At 34.0% G+C, this 16,062-nt stretch overlaps 1 protein-coding gene across 3 annotated transcripts in view; it reads left to right on the top strand.

Moving 5' to 3' along the window:
- LOC136034207 (two pore calcium channel protein 1-like) overlaps window positions 1-16,062 on the top strand; it is a 53,901-nt gene that overhangs the window by 22,040 nt on the left and 15,799 nt on the right. For 2 of the 3 annotated variants that reach the window (XR_010619141.1, XM_065715375.1), the window contains exons 5-7: window positions 2,429-2,598; window positions 8,188-8,287; window positions 12,527-12,705. Coding sequence is in view for 2 of the 3 variants with exons in the window: in XM_065715375.1 (XP_065571447.1) it covers window positions 2,429-2,598; window positions 8,188-8,287; window positions 12,527-12,703 (447 nt within the window). In the remaining variant the exon portion in view is untranslated. Of the gene's footprint in view, window positions 1-2,428; window positions 2,599-8,187; window positions 8,288-12,526; window positions 12,706-14,722; window positions 14,744-16,062 lie in introns of all 3 variants that reach the window. The other variant, XM_065715376.1, reaches the window with a different exon arrangement.

Below are 16,062 nucleotides of genomic sequence, written 5' to 3' on the forward strand. Positions count from 1 at the left end.
CCCTCAATAAACCTCATTTTTAAACTAACTTTTAACTTTTTAACTTCTTTTAACTTTTTTAACTTCTTTAAATAAAGAGAATGAAGCTCTTAGTAAAGTAGTCAACACTTATATGGGCATATAATAGACAGTAGATTAGAGACTTTTAATGTATTTTATACACATTTCTTCATTTTGGGCTATTCTGGGTCCAGAACACTTACACGAGATGTAATGTCACAAGAAGATCGAAACTTGGGGTAGTCTTCATTAATATTTATATTGATATATATTAATATTTATATTTATATTAAATACTTATATGACCACTATGGTAAAAATTACTACCTTTCAAACACTATATAGGCCAACTTGCACACCGAGTCCTGACTTTAAGTACCAAAAGATGACTGTGAAGTGCATTTACATCCTTTGGATCTTCTAAAATCTTTGGATCTCGTTTACCCTAGCAAATTATAGTATTCTCTTACCCACCTTAAGCTGGGTAGAGAGATACTGGGTAGTCTAATTAGAGAGATACGTCGGTAAATTGGCCAAATCAATGCTGACTTTACGCAAGGCTAGACTTCATCCAGTGTCATGTCAATATTTCATTATTTTTGTGTTAGGCCTAATTCCCTTATAAAATGTATATTATTTTCCGTTAGTTTGAGTTTTCGTTGTAAAGTAGCCTCTGCATCTGCCCCGACGGTATGGTACCCGCAAGATTTTTCTGAAGTTTAGAACAGCAGGAGAAATAATATCCTATAAGTTGTTTTAAAAGTTAAAAGAAGAGGTTTGTCTGAGGGTCCTTATTTCTTTCTTACTTGCATTTTTTCTTATTCTATCTAATGTTTTTAATCGTTATTTCAGCCATTAGGAAAGTTTATTTTGTATATTTTTTCTTATCTCTTGGTTTTTCTTGCTCTATTTCCTTTAATAAACAGCGGGTCAGAAATTGATTAGTATAAAAAAGCCCCTGTAATCAGTAACACTTCTGTATACGATAGTAAAGCAAAATGATGGTCACATTCTGTTTTTACTTTGTGAAACCTACATCAGCACAACGTTTTGTTAAGGGGACGCATACACCTGACCCAAAAACCGTGGATTGGGTCAATTCTCTTCGGGGTAAAATTTTAACAGTTTATCTGTGTATGTGCAAAAAGCACATGTGTGTATATTTCCTCAAGTAACCAAGTTCGAACAGTTCCGTACAAATCTCTTTTTTGGAACTTTTACGGGGGTGTTCAAAAGCGTTTGAAAATATCAAATTTCTAATACTTGGATTCTTTTCTAGTATTTTTGCAATTCTTTTCGACTTCTATTGTCATAACCATGGGAAATCGAATCAAGGGATATTTTAACCTAATTATTAAATTTATTACGACCACGACAAAAAGAGCACAAGACAATCTTCTAGTCTCCTGTAAAATATGAATTTTGGAATTTTTCCCCATATCTGACATGTGAAGTGACATTCCGTAACACTCCTTTTATGTTGGAAAAGAATTTTTTAATTTTGTTTAAAATTGTGATATATTTAAAATTATGATAAGATCATACTTTGTTGATATTAAGGTCATAATCATGCTACAGAATTGAAAATTGAAGTGACAAGAATTTTGCCGTGAAAAGCCTGTATCTGCACTTGTTTGTTCGCGAGCCTTTTTTTGTTTTTACTCAATAACCATGTTTCTTCACACTAATACTGTGGTTTCCTTTATCAGACTCAGTATAAATAAGGGAAAACTTCTGTTCTAAGATTTTTTAAGACGACTTGGCAATCTGACAGTCCTGAAATTTTTTTCCTGAAATCCCGAGGGTTTTGCTAATCTAATTTTATAGTCTTTTTTCTTCTCTCTAGCGCCCACCACGACCCACGTGTCTTCCAATTGCTAACTGCAAAATGGTTTTTGTATAACCTATCATTTATAAATAAAATTTATCATAAGCAATTTTCCATCTTTTCTAATTGAAAAAGAAATTCAACGTGTCCAAGTCAAATATTGGCACCTACATTGAAGACCAGCGAAGGGGCTATCCTATTTCTCTTCCTTTGAAGACAAGAACAAATCCTAAAAGGATGTAAATACAAAAAAATGGTCCTTGTTCTGTGATAACGAGGTCTTTTTTATATCTTAGGCCCATGGATTTTTTCAAGCCGTAACTGGGGTTCTAGTAATATCTCTTAAAGTTAAACATTGTATGTATTATTTTATTTTGTCTTAAGTTACTCTCTTAAAGATTTTTCAACTATAATTATACCTTCAGAAGGATCAAAAATATTTAATAGTTCTTTAAATGTTACTGTGGCTTAAATAATGTTTATATAATCAGTGGCAGCTATGGAATTCTAATTTTGCTATATAATTTTGATATGGACATTGAAGAATTTGTTTAACCTTTTAACTATCCTCTTGATTTATCATGCCTATTCTTATTTTAGGTCCTTCAGTCGTTACCTCCAATATTGGACATGCTAGTGCTATTATTATTTGTTATGCTGCTATTTTCCTGTTTGGGATTTTATTTATTTAGTGAACATTTAGACAATCCTTATTTTAGTACATTATCAGAGAGCTTCGTTAATCTCTTCGTTCTTTTAACTACTGGCAAGTAAGTTATTTTGTACTCTTTCTCTTTAGATGCCTAGAGCCTGAGATGTAAATAAAAAAATTAGGAGTGCATATATTTCTGAGTCGTTAGGTCAGCATGATATAAAAAGGATGGCTTCATATTCTTGATAATTATTACTTATGTACTTGATCAGGAGTACCAATTCACAAAAATTATGGGATGGGGACAAAGATTCTGTGTCAAGAATTTCTTACGAAAAAGACAGTCTTTAAAAAAAAGATTTAAACGAAAGTATTTTCACTGGAAATACTAATGAGGGACTATAAAAAAATATTCAAGAAGGAGGGTCCAATTGCCGCGCCGTACACTGCCCTCAGGGCATTCATCCAATTTAATACTGAACCTTTATTTGTTTGTCATGTATTGATTTATTTGTGTATCATAGGATTCCTTTTCAGCATCAGGTCGCTAATAATTCTTTTTTCTACTTGTAAGTATAATTTTACTTGTAAGAGATAATTTTATTTTTGAATTCTCATTAGTCATGCCCTTCAATGTAGTGTTGATGAGAATCAGTGGTAGAAAATTTATGCATAGATTTCTTTTTTGCTGTCAAATTCATATTTTGTTTGATTTTTCCCAATTTTTTGGTATTGTTTAACTTGGTTTTATGTTATATCGCGGCTGCTGAACGGTTTTCCATAGAAAGCCGCCTTACTTTTCGTAGTGCTTCTTACCGGTATTGTGCAATTACTAATAATAATAGAAATTCCTAGAAGAAAGTAATATTAATTATTACGAATCTAATGCTATATTTCTACCAAAATTTTATTTCGAATGGTATGGTTGAATGTCCTTAACTGATCGTACGATCTTACTCATTATTAAATAAAAAAAAAAACAGTTTTTTTAAACTGCAAGTAAGGAGCGACATTAAAACTTAAAACGAACAGAAATTACTTCGTATATGAAAGGAGCTGCTTCCTCATCAACGCCCCGCTCTTTACGCTAAAGTTTGACTCTTTCTCTCAACCCTTCTTTTTAAAACAGTAAAAAACTTTAGTGTAAAGAGTGGGGTGTTGATGAGGAAGCAGCCCTTTTCATATAAGAAGTAATTTCTGTTCGTTTTAAGTTTTAATGTCGCTCCTTACTTTCAGTTAAAAAACTATTTTTTTTTATTTAATTTCTGAACGTTTTTGAATCAATGCATATTTTGATTTTGGCTCTCCGCAGAGGAATAATTCAAACGAAATTTGCATATTCATTATTTTTGGCTTTTTTGGCTTTCTCATAGTTTGATCGAATGATTTTGAAAAAAAAGAGCGGGGGAGGAAGCCTAGTTGTCCTCCGATTTTTTGATTACTTAAAAAGGCAGCTAGAAGTTTCAATTTTTTACGAATGTTTTTATTAGTAAAAGATATACGTAACTTATAAATTAGCTTACGTAACGAACTTTTGTATTCTCATGTTTTTATTACATATATGAGGGGGTTCACCCCCTCGTCAGTGCCTCGCTCTTTACACTGAAGCTTAAATTTTGTCCCAGTTCATTAAGAACGACCCCTGAATCACAAAAGCCGTAGAATAAATAGTTGAAATTACTAAAAATACTTTAGCATAAAGAGCAAGGTATTATGAGGAGGTGAGCCCCTCATATGCGTAATAATTTCTGTTCGTTTTAAGTTTTAATGCTGCTCCTTACTTCCATATGAGAAAAACTTTTTCATATTTATTTTTTCATTTTTTTTTTAAATAATGCTAGAAAATCCTGCGCTCCCTTCATGGAAATTTTCTTCCCCCATGATCCTCGATGGAAAGCTCCCCAACATATCCTCCTCTTCTCAGCACCTTCCCCCAACCAAAAAATCCCCTTAAAACGTCTGTACACTTCCCAATAACCATTACGTAAGCACTGGTCAAAGTTTGTAACTTGTAGCCCCTCCCAGGGGACTGTGGGGGAGTAAGTTGTCCCCAAAGACATAGTTATAAGGTTTTTCGACTACGCTGAATAAAATGGCTATTTCAGAATTTTGATCCGTTGACTTTGGGAAAATAATTAGCGTGGAGGGGGCCTAGGTGCCCTCCAAGTTTTTGGTCACTTAAAAAAGGCACTAGAACTTTTCATTCCGTTAGAATGAGCCCTCTCGCAACATTCTAGGACCACTGGGTCGATACGATCACCCATGGGAAAAAAAAACAACCAAAAAACTAACATATAAACACGCATCCGTGATCTGACTTCTGGCAAAAAATACAAAGTTCCAAAATACAAAGTTTTGGTTACTATTGAGCCGGGTTGCTCCTTACTACAGTTCGTTATCACGAACTGTTTGATAGGCAACAAATGTTGTTATTTTAATTATTTTTGCGTCATTTATTTGTGGATGAACTTACCATATGAACTAATAGTATGTGTAGAAGTGATTTTAGGGGGGAGACAGAGGGGACACTTGGCCTGGGTGCAGACATTTTAGGATATGCAGAAATTTTAGGGGCGCAGAATTTCAAATAAATAATTGAATGGTCACAATAATTTTGTGATTTTATTTCTATTAAAATAGAGCTGGCAAAACCTTTTTAATAAATAGAAATTTTGGTAAGCATTTTGCTTGATAATATTTGGGAGACAAGGGGTGGGGCGCTAATTAGGATTTCGCCCCGGACTCTAGAGAGACTAGAACCGCCATTGACTGTGTGAATTACCATATTATAATACCTCAGCAAATGGCTTAATCTCAATAAATTAAGCGATTTTATTAAGTAATTTTAATAAAAAATATTCGTTCAATTTTGTTTTGCTTCCTCTGGGCTGGCGAAGGCTCTACCAGTGAGAAGGTTATTGAACTGCTTAAAAAAATGGCAGTTGTTGGGGAGAGATCTGGTTAGTGTGGTGGGCAAGGTGGAACTTTGACGTTCAATTCGTTTAATTTTTGGACGTAATTTTAGAAGCGTGCGGACGGGCTTTGTTGTGAAACAGGATCGGACTTTTTCTGTTGACCATTGGCGGCTGCTACCAACGTTATTTACTTTGCTGGCAACGTTGGCTGCTACCAACGTTATGACCATTGGTGGCTGCTACAACGTACATTTCGTTATTTTCATCATAAAGTCTTAAGGAAAGAACAATGCGGTTTTAGAAAAGGTAGAGGATGTGTCGACCAAGTTTTCACTCTTAGGTTAATAATTGAGAAGTCTCTTCGTTGTCAAACACCTTCGGTCCTCAGTTTTATCGATTATGAGCAAGCTTTCAATTCTGTTGATAGAAGAGCGTTAACAAAGGTCTTATGGTTATATGGTATACCAGAAAAATACATTAAAGTGATTTGTGCTACGTACGAGAATAATACTGCTGAGGTTAAGGTAGTAAATGAGGTTAGCAACTGGTTTTGTATTAAATCAGGAGTTAAGCAGGGTTGTGTTCTATCCCCCTTTATATGGATCATTTCGATGGACTTCGTCTTAAGGAGCACAGGAAAAGCAATTGGAGACCACGGAATCAAATGGGGAGGATTAACGCTCATGGACTTATGCTGGTGATTTAAGCATATTAGATGAAAGTGTGAGTAAAATGAATTAATTTTTTCAGGCTTTGCGAGTTCAGGGTGCTAAAATAGGCTTGAAAATAAATGTTAAGAAGACTAAGTTACTAAGGCTAGGAATAAGTGAAGATGAACAGGTGATATTAGGTAACGAAAAGATTGATCTGGTTGGGAGCTTCAGTTACCTTGGTACGGTAGTATTATTAGTAAAGATGGTGGGAGCAGTGAAGATGTTAAAAGTAGATTGCTAAAGCTCAGGGTGTTTTCTCACAGTTAAAAAAAGTTTGGAAGAATCGAAAGATAAGTCTGCAAACCAAGATTAGAATATTGGAAACTACAGTGATGACAGTGGTTAAATATGGTTCTGAAGCAGGGGCACTCCGAAAAGCAGATGAAAATTTACTAGATGTTTTCCAGAGAAATTGCCTACGGATTGTTCTGGGTACCCAGCTGACTGACCGTATTTCAAACAGTAGGTTGTACGGAAAATGTGGTTCAACCCCGTTTTTTAGGGATATAATGAAAGAAAGGTTGATATGGCTAGGCCATGTTCTACGGATGAAGGATGACAGATTACCGAAGATTGTCCTTTTTGGCCAACCGTCTGGGGCTACACGGAAAGCAGGTCATCCTTGTCTGGGTTGGGAGTATGTCATAAATAAAGATTTGAAGGAAATGGGAACTTCCTGGGAGGGTGTAAAGAGGGAGGCTTTAAATAGATTAGGTTGGAGGAGGAACGTGCGTAGCTGTGTTGGTCTCCGGTGGCTTGCTGCTCCGGTGAGTTAGTAGTAGTAGTAGCAGTAGCAATATGACTCTGCTGTCATGGTTTCTTCCGTTTGCAGAAAGTTATATTGAATCAAACTAGCCACTGACCACCAAACAGTAACCATACAAAGGTCTTTTATTGGTGGGCTTATGCTTTTGGGAAGTGGCTCATCGGTGTCCAACCACTGTCCTGAACTTCTTCTATTGTGGAAGAGGGTCTACTTTGAAGTTTTACCTTATCTACTACACTTCCTAGACTTATCTGCAACCGACTACCCTCTTTTCAAGTACCTCGATAACTCTCTGATCGGTAGAACCTTCGCCAATCTGGACGAGACAAAAAAGGCCTTTGTCGTCTTTGTTGAATCCCAAACACATAATGTAAAACTTGTACTTGTAGCCAATCCCTTAAATATACAAAAATCAATCGAATGATTCACACAAATTTCTTCTATTTTATTTATATTTAAGGATGCTTCGACCTTTTGTTATATAAAACAAGCTTTATTCCCTGCTATAAATCACAAAAATAGGAGGGAAATGGAAAATTTAATATCAGTTTTTAGTTATATGTTAAGTTCCGAAGAAAACATTCTTTGTAAAAACAACTGAATTACAGTGTAAATATCTATAATGGGCTTTTTATTCTTTTAATTTCTTTCCGATTGAAAAAATAGAACATTTTGTGTGTAAATTGCTTCGCACCGGGGCTGATAAACATTAAATACCTTTAAATATCTGAAGCTAAGTCAATACATGAAACTGGTTTTTGAATTACTGCTGCTGAGCTGCTAGAAGGGCTGCTTGAGCCTTCAGAAAAATTTTGAGCATTAAAGGACCGTATGAAGAGGAGGTTTCAAAAACTGAATCGACTCGATAAAAAAAAAAAAAAAAACATTCTGAATTCCAACCACTTCGCACCAGAGGTGTCATTCCTGGACTTTTTTTTCTAAAACATTAGAATTTCAGTCCTGAGCTTAAGACCTTTGGGAAGGTATCTGTATCATTAAATTCTCAGTGGCAACCCTGTATCCTGTTTTCTGGAGAAGTGCTCAGTTTCAGCTTAATCTAGGGTATAAACACCTGTATGTTTTCACGTTAGAATTTGGTTCGATTTGTTTTTCTTTAGCGGTAGGCTAGTCAGGTTTCACAACCTTCTGTGATGAACCTCAGCCTAAAGGTTTCGTTGTAAAGATAAATGTACTGATAAGACAATGAAAAAAGTAGTTTGTACCGATAAATATAGCTGCGGAATTTGTTCCTTTTTTATGTAGCTTTGTATTTGTATATAGCTCGTATTTTTAAATCTATTTTTATATTCTAGTTTTCCAGATGTTATGATGCCAGCTTATGCCCGTTCTAAGTGGTATGCTCTATTTTTCGTCACATACCTCATCATTGTACTGTATTTTATGATGAATTTGGTGAGTTAAAATTAGAGATATATATATTTTATAATAAAATAGGACAGTAATATCCAGTTTTGTTCTGCGGCGCAAACTTGTGTTTTCTTTGTTGAGCTGACCATGTCTCAATGCTGTTTTAAAACTAGCAATTTCTAGAGACTTAATCCTGCTCTCCCAATTGTTTGTAACTATTTTCTCTAAAGGGCCGGACACACGTAGATATTTTTGGCATAGTTTTGGGGCCGGCAAAAAAAAAACTTTCATCAAATTTCATTGTGATCATCAAAATAGAAAAAGAAAGCTCTTACTGGGGTGTTTCAACCCACAATCGTTTTCTCTTCTTCAGCTGGAAAATTGAAAAAAACTAAGTTTTGATCCAAGTTGGAAATTCATGAAATATTCACTATAGTTCTCTCTAAGATGACAAAAAAGATATTAAAGTAGTGATAGAGATACTAAAAAGAGATACTAGAGATACTATTAGATTCCTCCTAATTGATTTTAGTGTGTACTCGCATTTGGCCTTAGTTGATTGACCCGTAATTAGGAACCAGTGTCACAGCCAAATCATAGACGAGGTGAAAGATCCTGCTTTTTATGTTTTTAAACCTCTGACCACATGAAGGAAAAGAAGAACTAAGATTTAGAGCAGCGCTTCAAACTTCAAAACAAGTATAAAAATTGATAAGTTTTTGATTGTTGATTGTTAATAATAATTGTTAATAACGATTGTTAATAACAATTGTTAATAAGACGTTGATTGTTCAACGTCTTTTTAATTGTGACTGTTTTATTTTCATATAATCGATTACTAACCTATTTTTTCATCGTTTACAAGTAAGATAAATATGTTAAATATTAGATAACTATTCTAAAGAAGAAAAAAAACTGAATGTAGAAGTCCACCACTCTTAAATTTAGTATATTGTAGGTTCAAGACGTTTGACTGATTATTCTTTAAGCTTATGAAGATAACTTGATCTTTTCTTTAAAAGAAATTTTAAAAATACTTTTGGTTATCGATTACTGAATACTTCTTGGTAGTCTGTTGACTTATAGCTGAAAAAATTTTGATGTTAAGAAAAATTTAGAATAATGTGCGTTACTTTAGTCATTTTAAAAACAAATTTTGAATTTGCCGACTTGAACTTATGACTATTGTCTTTTTAAGTTTTCAAAATGAAATTGGGATTCTGTAAAACACAGTAACAATGTTGGCCTTTTGTGGCTTGAAAATGTGGGTGCTTTGAAATTTAAGGTGGACATGCTGTGTGTTTCCCAGATAAATAGTTTGTGGATAATTTGAAGTGATTGCTAAAATGACCTTATATCAAACGATAAGCTGTATGAAAGTCTGATTTGATCCGTAAGATAATTCCGTTGGTATAACGAAATGTAGCTTAAGATGATTAGTCACATCCTGTAGATCAAAGAGGCCTCTGAAAATCATGCTTTTTCGCGATAAATCTGGGGCCATAGGAAAAGTAGGATGGAGTCGAATGGCGTGGGAAGAATTCAAAATTGGCCACCGAAAATCATACTTTTTCGCGGTAGATCTGGGGCCATAGGAAAAGCAAGATGCATTCAAAAGACGTGGGAAGAGGTCATTAGACTAAATTCAAAGTAAATATGAACTTGAGGAGCGAGAATGAAGAGTGAAGCCCTGAACAGATTTGGGTAGAGGCTGAGCGTTTATGGATATGTTTGCCTCAGGCGTCATGGTGTTACGATGTGTCGTTACCATTAGTAGTAGTAACATTAGGTTACTAGTAGTGCTAGTGGTTGTAGTGGTAGTAGTAGTAGTAGCAGTAGCAGCAGTAGCAGTAGTGCTAGTATCACCAGTATTTTTAGGTACTATAAAGATGGAATAATTATCCGTCGTGCTTTTACAGTTAGTAAACGCACACTGTTAGTGCACGCCATTGTTTGCGCCAGTGCACGCCAGTGCACGTCAAAACAAAAGTACAGTTACTGCGGACGAAGAAATGAAACCTAAAACGACCATAATTAGAGACACTAAAATGGACAATAAAACAAACTTAAGATGAAAAGACATTAACACAAATTAATGCAGCGTTGCCACCACCCTGAAACCTGCCAAGATTATGAACTATCATTTACGCTTACCAGAACGAGCTTCTTTGGTAAAAATTGCCACAATTCTTGATAGTTTCATCATCTTTTGGTTCTGATTGTATACTCACAATGGGAGTAAATTCATTCTTCCTTCTAATATTTTGTCTTTGACGGAACTTGTGAATCTCTCTTTTAAGAATGAACTTTTTCCCAGTTCACTTTAGTGAGCTCGATTGATTATTTTATATAAAGATGCAACGTTGAATGATCCTGCTAATTGCTAGCCAATATCTTTACTGCATACTTGGACTCTTATTCGTCCAGAAAAGTGATCACAATTAATCTCTTCTGCTCACAGTCTGATGTTGAGCTTGATTTTCCACACAGTCCATTTCTAAGACTTGTTGATTTACGTTAGTGTCCATATTGTTGCTGTTATAAACCAAAAACAAATGGGATAATATTCTTTATGTCGCCCTTAATCTTTTGTCCACAAAAATGCAAATCACGATCAATGGATGACAGCTTTCTATTTGTTTCTATTTATCTTTCTATTGAAAACCGTACTTTATGTAATGCTACCAGAACTTAGCCTGATCAATATCAAATTGGTTATTTCTTTTGAAAGCGTAACTCGCTGCTTCAATACTAACTGCCTCATCCCTGCTGCTCACAAGTTGAGGTTTCTAATTTTCTTGTGGGTTTCTCAAGTTTACTCCCGAGTATGTGGAACTCTTCTTTCAAGGATTTCTATTCATAATATTGGTATGTTCGGCTTCTTTGTATTCTCCCCGATGAAAGTCTTTTCGTCATTCTCCATATTACTCTGATTAAAATGAAGATATTGACGAGACTCGACATTCTTTGGAAGCTTAAACATATTTCGTAAGAATCTATTCTAATTATTCTGTTTCATTGTTTAATTCTGTCTTATGTCACCCGTTGCCGTACTGTATGCATGTTAGCTTTTTCTTTTGCTGGAACCACTCTGAGATATATGATAAAGTGAGGAACCTTATCCTTGAAACAAATCTTTCTGCTACCTAACCATTACTTGATTGGAATTATCTTGACATTTTTCATTATATTTCATTTCCATTCCTTCAACGACGTAGTGACGTTTCTGCAGCCCTCGGAACCAGTCCTTATCGCTTATCTTTGATCAGTCTTCATATCATCTTCGTAACCAAGGCAACATTTATGTTCCATGCACCCTGTCAGTCAGATCGTAATTCAGTCACCGACTGCCTGTCCTGCTGCCTCGAATATTCTGCCCGAGTCAGCTAAAGAGTGTCATTTATTTGGCATCTTCTAAAAAATAATAAAAAATATTTTGATTTTCAAGTGTTTTTCCTTCTTTTTTATTATTCATTTAAATTTTATATCTGCGTTTTTTTCATTTTTGTTTCTATCCTCGTGGAGCTGATGTTTCTTGCCCATGTTGGAAACCGGTGCTAGTAATTTTTACTGAGCATGGAACCTCACTATAGCTTGGTTTATGGTGGGTAGGGAGTGGTGGATGAAAGTTCACCAGTCTCTTTTGTTTTATTGTGAGTTTTTCATTCTGATTCGTTTTTTTTCTTCTTCTTTTCCTGTATTCCCGGTTATAGAGACCTGGAGAGAATATGATGATGAATTTTTTTTATTTTGTTCAAATATTTTGTCGGATAAATGAACTCTGGTAAATCATCCAGTGTAAATTTGTTAATTTTTTATCCGAGCTTATACGAGCATCCCTTCAATAGGAGCCATATATGGACCCAGGGTATAACTTACAACGCCGTAAATTAAATTTTAACGTATAAATTAAATTTTAACGTAAATTAAATTGTTAATTTGATAATTGTTTATAAATACGAAAGTAGTTGATTTCAAAGGCTTAAAACATTAGTATCCTTTGTTCTGCGATCTTCTAATCTGTGTGATAAGGCTGAAGGAAAAATGAGTGACACATTCTTCTTTACTAAGTCAACAGTATTGCTTTGTCCATGATTTGTACCTGTTGCTCGAGTCTGCTTTTGTTGCATAGAACCTAGTGCTAAAAGCCAATTTTGTCTCTTTGTTTATATATACATTTGATGGCATAACGCTCGGTTGCTAAATGCTGTTAGGAGTTGAGGGGGCTGGAATCCATTTCAATGTCTCCGCTTTGTGTTATTCCAATGAAATATTTCATTTCAGATGCTTGCTGTTGTATATGCTTCTTTCTCGTCAAAAGAAAAAGAAAAATTGAAGAAATTGCTTTTGCACCGCCAAACGGCTTGTCAACACGCTTTCCGTCTCCTTATCTCAAGGAAGCATTCCAATTCAGTTAATTTTAAGCGATTCTCTGGAGTTATGGCTTTTCTCTCCTACTAAGAGTGAGTAATTTAATTCAAATTAAAAAAAATATTAAGTTTTATATTGATGAAATTGAAGAAATTGCTTTTGAACCGCCAAACGGGTTGTCAACACGTTTTCCTTCTCCTTATCTCAAAGAAGCATTCCGATTCAGTTAATTTTAAGTGGCTTTGTGGAGTTATAGCTTTTCCCTCTCCTACTAAGAGTAAGTAATTTAATTTAAATAAAAAAATAATATTATTAAGTTTTATTTTGATGAAATTGAAGAAACAGCTTGTCAACACGCTTTCCGTCTCCTTATCTCAAGGAAGCATTCCGTGGATATGTACTTCAGGTATGGACAAGAGTTTTCTATGGAATGTTAAAGTTTCCAGCTATTTTACTTAAGGTCAAAGTTTCGTGGGACCTGCATTTGTCCTTTGGCTTGCTTCACATACCAACAATGAAAAGAAAAGTAAAATTAGGACAATGTTCCCATATTATTTTTTTCCATATTTGATTTTTTATTTTTATCTCTACTATTAAGGTCTTAAAAGTTCCCTTAGCTAAGTGAATAAATCATTCCATTAGTTTCGATTAAAATTTTTAAACAAACAGAATCTAAATAAATACAATAAGTGTAATGACTTTATAATAAAAACTGAGAGTAATTTTCGAATTTATTTTACCATTGTTGCTATAAAAGGGCATCAGATAAAGCCTTTCAGTAACTGCTGAGTTACATTTGTTCAGTGATCAACATCAAAATTTCAACATCAACATCAGTGATCAATACTTGCATTTGATCAAAATTTGATCAGTATTTTGGTTAAGACCTGTGCTAAACATATATATATATATATATATATATATATATATATATATATATATATATATATATATATATATATATATATATATATATATATATATATATATATATGTATATATATACATACATATATATATATATATATATGTATGTATATATATACATATATATATATATATATATATATATATATATATATATATATATATATATATATATGTATATATATATATATATATATATATATATATATATATATATATATATACATATATATATATATATATACATATATATATACATATATGTACATATATTTATATATTTATATTTATAGTTGAAATATAATGTATTTTGATTCCAAACCAGTAACTCTTTATATTAGACATTCTCACCTGGTGATGAATGCATTCCTGAGATCGCAATAAAGGATTTCTTAAGACGACTTCAGAAAAGATGCAAACAGAATTACTATTACGAGACACATTTTGTGTATGTCTTTATTAAACAAAAACTTTATAGGCTATTCTAAAAGAATACAAGCGTGTTATTTTAAGTTTTATTGGTAGGTGGTGGGAATTGGCCTGAAACTTCTGCCTTTGGTAGATTTCGTTGGCTCCTATCATTGAAAAAGTTTGTGTTCAATGTTTTTTTTTAGAAATTAAAACATTTTCTCCGGGTCTTTAGCAGCTAATAAATGTTTACCATAACATCACGGCAATATGTATTTTTTTTTTGTAAGCATTTATGGGCTCTGTTGTAAATGGAATAAGTAGGCTTTTTTCAGATAAAATCTGCATTGAATTAGCAAACCTTGGAAGTTTTTTTTGGTATTGATGCTCAAATATGAAAACTAGAGCTGCCAACAAGATTTAACTGTGCATCATTTATTAATTCAGAACTTAATTTTTGAAATATTTGAATGATATCTGTTGCCCAATGCAAAGCAAGTACTTTACCATTGCGAGAATATCGAGAGAGGTAAAGCCAAAAAATTTGAGATGCCAGAAATAATCGGCCTTGGTTCGTTCTAAACCACTATGGTACTTATCTGTTATAGCAACCTCATTCTAGAATTACGTTGTGTAAAACTGGGGACAAACCGCTCTCATCTGTCTGTATTCAGGGACAATTAGCTGAAGCCCAGTGGGAAAAAACAGGTGGTGGGTGACAGAATACAGTTGACTTATATAATTTGGGCGATATATTTGCATATTAGGGGAGAGGGCATAAAGCATTTGGACAGCGTGAAGTTAGATAACAATCCTTACTTCATAATATGCAGAATAATTTTAGCTAACACATCTTGCATGCAGACGCGCTATATTTCACCGTCCCCAACAACCCCCCCCCCCGATGTGCAAATATATAGCATAGATTTATTTATAAAGTATTGTATTTTCATTATGTTTTAATATATTACATTAGGATTAGCGTAACTTCTTTTCTTGAGTGGGGTCGTTATAACAGATAGGTACCATTACTATTATTATAATGCTGCTAACACTATTATTAATAAGCACGGAATGATCACAAAAGCTGGAGTATAGTCTAGATAAAGCACGTTTTCTCTAACGGATCTTGTTTCCAGCAACTTCCTAATACCCTAACTTAGGGTACATTTTAACATCTCTAAGAATTTGAAACCGAAAAGAGTTAAGTGATTTACAAACAGTGAGATCCAGCCAGTAAAAAGAATTTACTTGTGGAATTAGAAAAAGGTGCAAGCCAAGGGATCACGGAATTCACGTAAATCTACTTCGAGAAATAACCTTATAGGATACTAAATGGAAAGAACGTGACAGGCCAATTTGAGAACGGCTGACGATAAGCAAATCCTCTGTATATCCAAAATACGATAAATCATAAAAAAAAACTGTCAAAACAGGGGCTTTTAATCTGGATTAAATCTCAAACAGGTATTAAAGATATGTTGTGAAAATACATCTCCTGGCTGGACCCTACTATGTACAGCAATATGCCAAAAGATTCCCCACAATCCCACTTGAGCTGCAAATAAGAAGGTGAGCACCAAATCTTTGAAACAGAAATCACAGAGGTGCTAAAACCAAGTCGATGCAAAATAAACCGCACTTGCATATAACAAACACTGTCGAATGCTTTGTAAATATTTAAAGTACAAAAATAGATTTTGAAAAAGCTCGATGAGCATTTTGACAGCAATGTTCATCCCTGAACCAAGATTGGTTGTTATTATATTTAACCAAATCACAAATATGTCGGATCAGTATATACTCAAAAATCTTACTAAGCATATGCTCTTTCCTACGCTGGATTTGTCTCGTTCTCAAAATAGATGTTACACTTACACATTAAAAAGGCCCAGGGATAAGGGACTTAGTAAGGCACATCTGAAACAATACCTGCGAGGGTGAAATAAGTTCAGGAGAACTTATTAAGGCGTTTCATACTAATGCCATCATATTCAATTGATTTTGGTTTAAAATTACGAATGTGCTTTATAATACTATGTCTATCAATCGGTATAACGTGTTTTTGACGGAAACATTTTGTAGCTGAAATTGTAAAACGTCTATGAACTACA

This window comes from Artemia franciscana, chromosome 12, assembly GCF_032884065.1.
Source record: "Artemia franciscana chromosome 12, ASM3288406v1, whole genome shotgun sequence".
Taxonomy (NCBI): domain Eukaryota; kingdom Metazoa; phylum Arthropoda; class Branchiopoda; order Anostraca; family Artemiidae; genus Artemia; species Artemia franciscana.